General features: G+C 35.8%; 1 protein-coding gene across 5 annotated transcripts in view; it reads left to right on the top strand.

The window, feature by feature from the left end:
* Window positions 1-12,372, top strand: part of LMBR1 (limb development membrane protein 1) — a 220,603-nt gene that overhangs the window by 69,905 nt on the left and 138,326 nt on the right. For all 5 annotated transcript variants that reach the window (XR_015723765.1, XR_015723766.1, XM_045792226.2 and 2 more), the window contains exon 5: window positions 5,011-5,114. Coding sequence is in view for 3 of the 5 variants with exons in the window: in XM_045792226.2 (XP_045648182.1) it covers window positions 5,011-5,114 (104 nt within the window). In the remaining 2 variants the exon portion in view is untranslated. The remainder of the gene's footprint in view (window positions 1-5,010; window positions 5,115-12,372) is intronic.

Here is a 12,372-nt window from a genome sequence, read left to right on the forward strand (position 1 = left end):
GGTTAGCGTCTGCCTTCAGCTGAGGTCATGATCCCAGGGTCCTGGAATTGAACCCTGCAATGGGCTCCCTCCTCAGCGGGGAGCCTGCTTCTCCCTCTCCCCCACATGTGCTCTCTCTCTCTTGCTCTGTGTCTCAAATAAATAAAATCTTTAAAAAAATAAAAAGATAACTGGCTGCTTAAAAAATAGTAACAATATAACATATATAGTAAAATGCATGACAACAATAGCACAAAGGCAGAAGGAAAGAAATGGAAATACACTATTGGAAGATTATTATGCTGTACATGAAGAATTATATCACTTGAAAGCAGATCGTGATGAGTTAAGGTGTATGTGATAAAACTGCAAGTAACCCTAAAATAGCTCAACAAGGAGATATAGTCAATAAGCAACTGTAAGAAATAAAATGGAATCATAAAAGTTAGTTAATCCAAAGGAGCACAGAAAAAGAAGAAAAAGGGAAGAAAAATGAGACAAATAGAAAACAAAGAGCAAATCAATAGACTTAAACCTGACTATATCAATAAACATCAGTGGTCTAAAAGTTCCAATTAAAAGACAGAGATTGGGGCACCTGGTTGGCTCAGTCAGAAGAGCATGTAACTCTTGATCTTAGGGTTGTGAATTCAAGCCCCACATTGGGTGTAGAGATTACTTAAAAATAAACAAATAAATAAACTTAAAAAAAAAGGCAGAGATTATCACGTTGAATAAAAAGGAAAGATTCAAGTATATGCTGCCTACAGTAAACCCATTTTAAATGTACAGACACAAGTAAGTTTAGAGCAAGAGAAGAAGAAAGCTGGAATAGGTATATTATTATTAGAAAAGGGTACGGATTTTGCCAGGCATAAATAAGATCATTTCATAATGATGAAGGACTTAATTCATCAAAACATTATAAACATTTATCTACCTAATAAGTAGCTATTAAATACATGAAGCAAAAACTTATAGAAATGAAAGGATTAATAGTCAAAATCACAGTTCTATGCAGATTTATCAATATCTTCTTTTTAATAATTGATAGAACAAATTAAGAAAATTAACAAGATAGAAGATTTGAATAGCATTCTTAACTAATTTGGCCTAATTAGTATTTATAGATCACTCTGCCTGACAGTAGTAGAATATACATTCTTTTAGTACACTTGGTACATTTACCAAGAGAGACCATATTCTGTGCCATAAAATAAGTATCAATACTTTTAGAAGAATTTAAGTCACACAAGATATGTTATCTAATGAAACTAAATGGGAAACTAGTAACAGAAACATATTTAGAAAATCCCTCAATTATTTGGTAATGAAATAACTAATAGGTCAAAGAAGAAATTATAATTAATTTTTTTGAAGATTTTATTTATTTATTCGACAGGATGGAGACAGCCAGCGAGAGAGGGAACACAAGCAGGGGGAGTGGGAGAGGAAGAAGCAGGCTCATAGCGGAGGAGCCTGATGTGGGGCTCGATCCCACAATGCCGGGATCACGCCCTGAGCCGAAGGCAGACGCTTAACCGCTGTGCCACCCAGGCGCCCCTCAAAGAAAAAATTAGAAGGGAAATTTGAAAGTACGTTTAACTAAATGAAAACAAAAATAAAACATTTGAAAATTTTTAACACTAAAATGCCTGTTTTAGAAAAGAAAAAGGGTCTGAAATCAGTGCCCACAATTTCCACCTTAAGAAAACAGGAAGAAAAGAGCAGATGAATACCAAATTAAAAAGATTGGAAATAAAAAAAAAGATAAGAGGAGAAATCAGTGAAATAGAAAACAGAGAAAATACAGAGAAAGTGAGAAGATCAATCAAATTGATAAAGTTGCAGCCAGGTTGATTAGCAAAAAAAAAAAAAAAAAAAGAGAAGACACCAATTACCAATATCTGGAATGAAGGAGATGACATCACTGTGGATTCTCCAGGTATTAAAAGCATAATTAGTGCACATTGTGCTACCTTTATGCCAATACAACACCTTAAAGAAATGGAAAAATTTGAAAGGCAAAAACTACTAAAGTCTCTCAGACATTGTAGAAATGTTACAGATGTTCTCACAAATAAACCTGTAGGCCAAGAAGATTTTACTGTCAGTTCTACCAAATATTTAAGGAAGAAGTAATACCAGTTCGTGTAGACTCTTTCAGAAAATTGGAAATGAAGGAAAACTTCCTAATTCATGGTGCCTAGCATTATCCTGATTCCAGAACCAGACAGACATTACATGAAAAGAAAATTACAGACCAGTTTCCGTCAGGAACATATATGCATAAATTCTAAACAAAATTTAACAAATCCAATACAATTTATAAGAAGGATAATACATTATGACTTTTGAAAAATCAGTGAATATAATTAACGATATTCAAACCCTAAAAAAGGAAAGTCACCACAATACATGCAGGGAAAAAAAGCAGAAGAAAAATTCAGCATCCATTCTTGATTAAATCTCTGAGCAAACTATGTATGAAAGGGAATTTCTTCATCCTAATAAAGAGCATCTGTAAAAACCCTACAGGTAACACTGAACTTAATGAAAGACTGAATGCTTTTCCCTACAAATAGAAACAGGGCAAGGATATCCCCTCTCACCAGTTCTATTCAACATTGTTCTGGCGATTTTTAGAAAATAAAGGACATTGAGGTTAGAAAGGAAAAAGTGAAACTGTCTCTATTAACAGATGATATGGTTGTCTACATAGAAATTGTGATGGAATCTATAATTAAAAAGCTATTAGAACCAATAAATGAATTTGCACGGTTGCAGGATCACAATAAATATACAAAAATCAATTGCATTTCATATACTAGCAATGAGTAATTGGACGTTGATTAAAAAAATGCCACTTGTATACAGTAGCATCAGAAACATGATATACTTAGGGATGTGTGAGACCTATATACTATAAACTATAAAACACTGCTGACAAAAATTAAAGAATGTCACAGTAAATGGAGAGATATACCATGTTCATGGATAAGAAGACAATGTTAAGATGTCAGTTCTCCCCAGATTGGTCTACTGATTAAATTCAATCTCATTCAAAATCCCAGCAGGCTTTTTTTTTTTTTTTTTAAGAAATTGAAAAGCTGATCTGAAATTCAGATGCGAATTCAAAGGACTTAGAATAGCCAAAGCAACTTTGAAAAGAGAACAAAATTGGAAGACTTACTACCCAACTGAAGGACTATTTTAAGGCCATAGTAATCATGATGGTGTGGTACTGGCATAAAGATAAATAGATCGACTCTATGGAATAGAGGATCCAGGAATATATCTGCACATATATTGCCAATTTACTTTCAATGAAGGTGCAAAGGTAATTTGGTGGAAAAAGAGTATTCTTTTCTACAAATGGTGTTGGAGCAATTGGATAATCATAGGGAAAAAATGAACTTCAGTCCATACCTGGCATCATATACAAAAGTGACTCAAAGGGATCATAGATCTAAATGTAAATCTTTAAACTTTAACCCCTGTAGAAGGAAACATAGGAGAAAGTCTTAGTGTTACTGGGCTAGACCATAATTTCTTGTGTAAGATGATCTGTAAAAGAAAAAATTGGTAAATCGGACTTTGTCAAAATCAAGAAATTTTGTTCTTTGAAGGATACTTGTAAAAAGATGAAAAGACAGTCTACAGATGGGGAGAAAATACCTGATAAAGGACTTGTATTCAGCATATATAAAGAACTTGCCAAACTCAGCAATAAGTAAACAAACAATCTAATGAAACAATGGGCAACAGACTCGAGACTCTTCACTGAAGAAGATATAAATGGGTGACAGATGAGTTCATGAAGGTGTTCATGTTATTCTCCATTGATTAGGGGAATGCAAATTAAAACAGTAAGGAGATACCACTATATACCTGTTAGAATGGCTGAAACTGAAGACTCCTCATACCACATTTTGGTGAAAACAAAAGTTTTGTGTTTTGTTTGTTCCTGTGTCTCCTGTGCTTGGAGTAGTGCCTTCTAAATAAGGGCCTTGAAAGAACATCTGTTGCCCATTTTCCAAAACACTAAATGATAAGTGCATGTAGTAGATTGAATTTATGCTTAGCATAATTTTATCTTTAACTCTTGATTTTATAAGGATTATAGGCATTATTTTGAAAATCATTTTTAAATTTGAGTGTTTTACCTATAAAAGGTGTAAGATGTTTGGCCAGACATAATCCCAAAGACAGACTTAGTCTTCTTTTTCTAAATCTATTTTTATTATCATCTTAGTAGCTTTTTTTTTTGTGGTTTTATAAGAGTACAGAGAGTGCCAAAAAGGGAAAAGGTGATATGAACTTGCCTGCCTCTTTTATATTTTCCTTCCCACTTAGAATTACTTACTTAAACTTCTGTGATATAGTGGTTTTTAAAAATCCCAGGAGTTAGCTCTGCCACTGGCAGGCTCTTCAACCTTGGCTAAGTTATATAACCGGCCTATGCCTCTGTCTTGTTGGGGGATTCCTATGAGTTGGTATAATATTGGTACATTACTCAGTACATGAGTTGGTATAATTTGGTACATCACTCAGAATAGTGCTTGGCACAGAAAGGTTCAATACATGCTAATTATTACCTTTAGTGTTTTTATGAGGCGTCAATTAAATGATATTATGCATGTAAAATGTCTAATAGAGTATCTGGCAATTATTAAGTGCTCAATAAATGCTAGTGGCTCTAATTTAAATATTCAGATGCCAATATGTCTAAAGAGACTGTGTCTTTGGATCTTTGCATTTGTCATATCTTTAGTAAATTTGTTTTAGGACATGAGGAAAAATATTTCTAGTTTCTGTATTGGTTTTTCCTAGTAGGTAAAAGTTACAAAGTTACAGAAAGTATTTTCTCATTTCTAAATTTAGGTGATTTGTTAGGCCACTGTCTTCAAATTTATGTTTTTTTATTATTAAAAAGTATAGATCTTTGACTAATATAATTTAGCATAGTAATTTTTTTTTTGACAAAGCCTGTCTCTAATCTTTTTTCTTTTTTTTGCTACCTCTTTATAGGCTTGTGGAATCTTGCTTCTCTCTTTTCCAACCTTTGTTTATTTGTTTTGATGCCCTTTGCCTTTTTCTTTCTGGAATCAGAAGGTTTTGCTGGCCTGAAAAAGGTAAGTGAATCATATTTTGGAATTAAATTTGTCAGATTAAGAGGTAAATGTCATTCATGTTGAGCTAGAAAAAAGTAGTCTTGAACAACCATTTGAAATACAAAAAGTTTAGTACTAACAACATCTTATTAATATTAATCATGTTGACAACAATATTAATAATATTGCATATTGAATGATTTTGTATGTCCACAGGGAGGAAGTCATCTTTTGACCTTCGTATGTTTTTTATAGTATGTATAAACTTGGTGGAATATTTGTTTGTAGAGAATAAAGCTGATAAAATAGCTATTCTTCATTTCTTAGGCGCTCTCGATTTAGTTTAAAGCATGACATGAAATTCTCAAAATATTAAAACATACCTTGATGTAAAAGTTACTTTATATCCAGTATTTTCAGGAGAGTAGCATATTATGAAATCAAACATGCTCCTTTAGATAGTCAAATTCCCAAGATACTGTGAGTTACTGATTGTAGTGAATGTGGGCAGTTAGAAATGGGCAGAACAGTAGACTTTGCAAGAGCATCTTAAACAATCAGTCCAAACTGTATCAGTGGTAATAACTTCATCTGTCTTTGAATATAACATTTTAAAGTGAAATGAACAGTGTTTCTGTTCATAGCTTGTGGAGGTTTTTGCTATAAACAGTTGGAATATAATACAAAGATTTAAGTAGTTAATACTTCTTGGCAAAAATGAGTTCTAGGTTACAGTTTATTTATAGACACATTACACCTTTTTAGTTGTCAGTTCTATTCGTATTGTGATATATGAAGTGAAAGTATGCCTGTGTATCTTATGGTTGAATAATACTATAATGCCAATTCAATAAATTTGGCAAGGGAAGCTGTAAACTCTGACTTTTTATGGCTTTTTATTTCATATAACTTTTTGTAGGTACTTAGGAATGAAATTGTTAGTCTCACGTTTTGACAGGTTTTCTGATTTTAAACCTTAAGTACAGCACTTTTTAGATCTATGTGTCGAAGGATGCCAGGAAAGAGTCACTGAGAGGTGATAAAGTGTTGTTTTAGTGGATGCAGCTTTCTGCTTTCTAGATATTATTCCATACTTGAATAGTTTGAAGCTTAAAACTCAGAGTTGATTTCATATGTAGTGAACGTTCTGAGATCAGAATGGATGGTTGTGTTTGGCAGTCCAACCTGACATTGAGAAAATTGATTTTGTTTGTTTGTTTTTTAAGATTTTATTTATTCATTAGAGAGAGAGAGAGAGAGAGACAGAGCACAAGCAGGGGGAGAGGCAGAGGGAGAAGCAGACTCCCCACTGAGCTGGGAGCCCGATGTGGGACTTGATCTCAGGACCTGAAGATCATGACCTGAGCCGAAGGCAGATGCTTAACCATTGAGCCACCCAAGCGCTCCAAGAAAACTGGCTTTGATATATTGGAATTGTTTTTTATCATGACGTATTTGAATTATTTAAGTCATCTGTATAATGTTGAAAGAATTGTGTAGTTTCAGTTTAAAAATTCTTTAAGTGTTTATAACTTCTTGAAGAAATTATAGGAGTTTTGCTGAAGGGGATTTAGTGCAAACCTTCCTTTTATAAGGAGAAAACTAAGGTCCAGATATATTAAGTGTTATTAAATTGTCTAAGGGCCGCATATGTACAATTTCAGAACTGGTCCTAAAACCTAGGGTTGCTTTTAACCATCCCAAAGTGGTTGTGGTCTTCACATGTCAACACTATAGAGAGTTAACTGAGGCCGACCAAGTGGATGAGGTGGCCAACGACAAATGGGGCTGGAGCGGAAAAGAGGACTATATGGCCTGCTGGCAGAGGAAGGAAGCAAAGGAGACTGCTGAGCAGGTCCTGGCAGAAAGCAGGGGAGCAAAAGGAGTGTGCTCTTCTGGAAGTCAGAAGACAGAGTTTCTAGAAGAATGGAATGTAAAATATTGTATTAAAGAGGGCTGGAAAGAATGAGCATCAAGAAGAAGTGAGAGCATAGGAGACACTTGAGAAAGCGATTTCTGTATAATTTTAGACCAAAGCTTTTGATGGATATTCATTCATTCAGCAGAGTTTTACTAAGCACCTACTAAGAAGTAATTAATTATGCTACTTTAGGACCTTGCTGGGGACAGAAATGAAAAGACAGGGCTCCTACTTCCAGGGATAGACAGAGGGAGAAAGAAGAGGTGCAATCAAATGGGACGCAGTGTGATGAACTTTTATACAGCCAGCTGCAATGGGAGGCACTGAAAGGAGTGAAGGTCTTGATTTACCTAGGGAATTGGGGAAGGCTTCACGGGAGGAGTCTGCCTGCACTTGAACTGAGACTTGAAGGGTGAGCAGGCTTTTGCTGGAGTGTGGCATTCCAGGCTTGGGCAAAGGCATGGATTCTGATTGGATTGAGGGAATGGCTGACACTTATAATGGAAAATTGGTGAGAGATCAGGGTACGTGGAATCTTGTTGGGGTCACATCCTGGAGGCCTTGAATGCTCTGCCAGTTAGTTTGGATTTTGTGCTATAGATAACGGAGTTGGCAAAAAATTTTTGAAAAAGAGTTTTGCATCTACTGTTTTATTTAAGTATAGAGACATATGTCACTGAAGGAAGGAGTACGTGCACCACACAATGTGAAGCACTGTGTTTTGTAGAGATATCACCATACCGGATCAATCACGCACCTAGTCGTGTTAAACAGAGTGTTGCAACATATGTCACCAACATTGCTGTGTTGATGTTTGCTTTAAATATGCAAATTGTTCTTTCGTCTTATCTCTGCCTCGTGTGTAATCTTACCAAGTACAAAAGCAATTGGTAAAGCTCAGTGGTAAGTTTATTTTCATATTTGGTAGTATACATTTCGCTACCTGACTTATACTCTTTATAAAATTCTAGTTTTTAGTTAAATAGGTTATTTTAAAAAACAGTGTGTAATGTAGACAGACCCCTTGTCTCCACATTGTTTTCCTCCCTTGTTGTGAACTAACCAACTAGAAGAGGGACTTGCTACGTTTAATGGAGCAGAATTACCATCTCTAGAATAAAAAAAAAAACTGACAGAAACCCCAGTGACATGTCACTGCTCTCTTGTTCCCCCTTGTAGACTAAGGTCCAAGGGGAGAAGCAGCTTGAGGAAGGACACAAGAAGGCAATCGAAGATATTTCACACCTACAACTGTACAGCATTCTTTCCTCTAAGTTTTTTTTTATGTCTATATAAACACTTAAAAGAATATTCTTTTCTAAGCAGATCTTTGACTATGTTAGTCTCCTCAGAATCCCTCAAGATCACCAGCTCTATTTCATGATTTCTGAGGGGCCTGCTGTGTTGGATGACTACAGTGGGTACAGTGGACATGGCCAGTCCAGGTGATTCCCCAGCTCAGCAAAGGGCTGAAAGGAGGGCAAGGAGCCAGAGCTCAGGATGGTTGGTTACCATTTGTCTGACTTGTGTTGTTGGACAGTGATTGGGAGTTGTAGGAACCAAATGAAGGTACTTGGTCTTTAAAGCTATTAGAGGAGGGAAGGGAAATGGGGCTGTAGCTTGGAGGTAGAAGAGGTGGAATGATTCTGCTCTTTGTGCACCAAGGAGAAGGCGCCTGTGGCAGAGAGATAGAGGGTGAGGGTGCTAAGGTGAGAAAATTTGCCCTTTGAGTCTCACAGCCTGGGCTAGTTTTTTCATCTGGACCTCAGATTCTCTTTCTGTAAAATGGGTATAGTAATGATTGTTTCCTTACTTTATTATTTAAAGGATTAAATAAGAGATTATTCATGTAAAACACATAGCCCAGGATATGTTAGCTATTAGTGCCATCATTCTAGAGTTTAATGCATTTCACTAATAAATGTTCTGTGGGATCATCAGAAAGCAACTAAATTAAGTACGATCAGTTCTTACTTATTCACATATTATCTTGGGCAATTTTAAGGTAACAAATGATTTTTCCCATTTTGAAATGGCATGGACTGAAGCAAAATCAAACCTGCTTGAAGATTGGGTGCATTGTAGACCCTATTAGAATTGTTTGGAAAGCTTTAAATTAAGCTAATCGTGACATATCACTTTAAATATTCATATTTTTCAGTTTTGAAATGAATTACATGGAAGTTGCAAGGGTTATTAGCATTGCATGGTTAAGTCTTAAATGTATAAAGTATACGGTTAAGCCTTTCATTGTTATGCCTTTCTCTGATATAAGACTCTAGGAATTGACTTGTGCAGGTTTTACATAATGTTTGTTAAGGTCTGTAGTTCTTTACACAGTGTTGTAGACTGTATTTCAGACTTTACCTGCTGCCTCATTGAAGCGCGAATGTATCACAGTCATTGATGTGTTTAACACAGCTGGCTAGCAAGGATATTCCTTTGTGTGTAGCTTTTAAAGCTCTTTGCTCATTGCCATTAGACACATCTAGTTCTGAAGGGATATTGAGGAGGGCTTAGAAAACACTTCTAATTGGTAGATTCAGCACAATGATTTGAGTAATGACAAACTTGAAATATGGTTAAGTTAAATTTCTTTTTTATTCCTTTGGCCACCCTCCTGGTGCTGTTTTACTATGTCTAAGTCTGGTGGAGTCCCTAAATGGCATATGGTTCCACCATACTCCCATTGATTCCCCTGGGCAATCGATTTTAAAACAGCCCCTTGCATATTGTGCCGAGATGCGGAAATTGGCCACTAGCCACGGGCGGATGCAGAGCTTGAATTGAAAATCAAATTAAGTAGAATTCTCTACTTAGTTTTTAATTAAACCACTATGTTAATTCAAACAGGACATTTTAGGCCTGGGGGGTTGACCATGCCCTTTTAAGGGCCTTAAATAAGCCTTTCTTCTCTCTCCTTACCATGGTGCATGTTTCTATTTTATTAGGACCATCTCCTCACTATTCCCATTCTTTATATTCTCAAGGGTAGGAGAATGTAAATGGTTTTGATAACGCAAAATTTTTTTAGTAAGAAAGTAACTTTTATCTTAGAACTCTAACTTATTGTTAGCACTTAAATGTTTATCAAATTTATATTATTTCGTAGTTATCTCTACGTATTGTGTCAAGCATTATACATGTCCATGTGTGTTTGAACCTGATCCCATGCTTGCATCTTAATATTCGTTTCAATTCTGATGAAAAAAGGTTGCATCTGCTGGGTGTTGTTTTGTGGTGGAGATGCTTTCTTGGCAGTTTTTATCTTGGTTACTCAGTCATATACCAGAGTACAAGGGTATTGGGGCCAATAGCACTGCTGTTGCTGTCAAACCTCAGATCAGCTGTGTGGTTTTTTCTTCCCATTCTGCCTCAGAGAGACCTTTAGATTATGTGGGATGATGTCAGAAGATGTTTGCTGATTGCATCGTGAACTCTGAAGGTCTAACCTCCGGCCAGGGTTGAAATAAGAGTTAGGAATATGTTTATTTCATATTATATTTTAACATCTTACTTTGAGTTCAGATGTTATGAGGCAAAGATTCAACACTTTAATGAAAGTGAAAAAAATATAATCAGTGACAGATTAATTCACAAACCAAAGATGTTTCTGGGAGTAACTTTATTTTGCGTCTCACCTTAATGCCTATCTTTGATTTGAAGTCTTGGCATAAAATTTAACATAAGCGACAGCAACATCCTGACCAATTATCCAAGCTATCCAGACATCCCCAAATGTCCAGAACATAGCACACGGTCTGTAGGATTAAGAGGTTAACTCCTATAACTTCAAACGAAGTGCTTGATAATAAAAGCAAAAAGTACAGAATTTGAGGTAACTTCCTTTCTTAATTAATTAGACTGACCAGGTGGAAGCGAAGAGCCCGGTGCCGGTGCTGGGAAGGCCTATAAAGCTGAGCACTGTGACAGCACAATGGAGGAGGAACAGAGATTGTTTTAATATGCTTCTATCCTGTGTCACAGTGTGAAATTGTCCTGGTTTATGTCCCTTTTGGCAAACTTACATAAAAGTGACCTTGTACTGTATTTTATGACCAGATGACTTTTTCCCCCCAGTGGCTAATTTGTATCAGGCCTCCATCTGAAAGAGACACAGAAATGAGTAGGAAGTCCAGCTTGGTCTCAGGGAGCTTTCATTGCATTCTTTCATTATTTTTGCTCGTTTTTGCCACTGATCATCCATAAATTGTTGGACATGAGTGAATAAGGAAGTGCTGCTTAGTGTTAGCGGCACATGCGCGTATTTGGCCTGGTTTTTGTGGGTGAGAGGAAATCACATACAAAAAGGAAGACTCCTGCTGGGAAGCTCGCAAGGAAATTTACCTTGGGTGCGTTTTGATCTTGGTGTTTATTACAGAAAATGGAGTCATATCTCACTAACTATTGTTATGTGTTAATTTGATTTTCCCAACACCTTCAAGAAAAAAAATCATTCAGTAATTTATTAATAGAATTCCTCTGCCCTCCCCCACTTGGGAGCACTCATTGTTTTCCATAGAAACAACATGGATAAAGATGATTATTTTTAAAACATTTGAGCCTGGTAGCATTGTTATGCTCAGGGTTCCTTTTGGGATTGTTAATCTACCATAAAAGGCATGGTTATAACGATTTATTGAAGCATGGCGTATGGGAGATGTATAAAAGTATTACTTTGAGGAAAATAATACATTTATTTCATGTGAAATTATTTGAGTTTATAAAGATTTTTAATTGAAAATCATTTAGTTCATGAAATGGTCTTAATTTTATCATTGTTCTTAGTACAATTGCATATTGGAGGGAACTAAATTATAATTTCAGTAACAGGAACCGTTACTGTTAAATAGCAGCTGTGTTTCTAAAAGGTATCACTGGCACCCATATACTTTGAGATGGTATGAGATGTTGAATTGGACTGTTATATAGCACTTCCGTCTTTCTGTCCATCTATCAAAAAATGAGAGATCTCTGCTCTAAGGCTAAATTTGCATAATAGTATAGTGGACAAATTGTGAGCTTTGGCATTTAGAGTATCTGACTTAAATCCTGACATTTCTTACTGACGTGGGACTTCAGGCATGTTCCTTGGTGTCTACATCTGTAAAATGGTCTGGCAGTACTTACCTCCATGTGGGGTTGCTGAGGGTCTTATTTGTCTCCCCTACCATATGAGACGCAGTAGCATCAGCCACTATGAGTAGGTGCTTAAATGTATTGGCTATGTGCAAGCTGATACGAAACATCAGGAAGATTTGTGTAGGATTATTTTTTATATATGATAGCAAAGCTACATATAAGAAATTATAGTGGTGTCAGCATAGCTTTATTTATTTGCTTTTTGAAATAGAAACT

The sequence above is a fragment of the Ursus americanus genome, chromosome 3, assembly GCF_024610735.1.
Source record: "Ursus americanus isolate L20-20 chromosome 3, mUrsAme1.1.p, whole genome shotgun sequence".
Classification (NCBI taxonomy): domain Eukaryota; kingdom Metazoa; phylum Chordata; class Mammalia; order Carnivora; family Ursidae; genus Ursus; species Ursus americanus.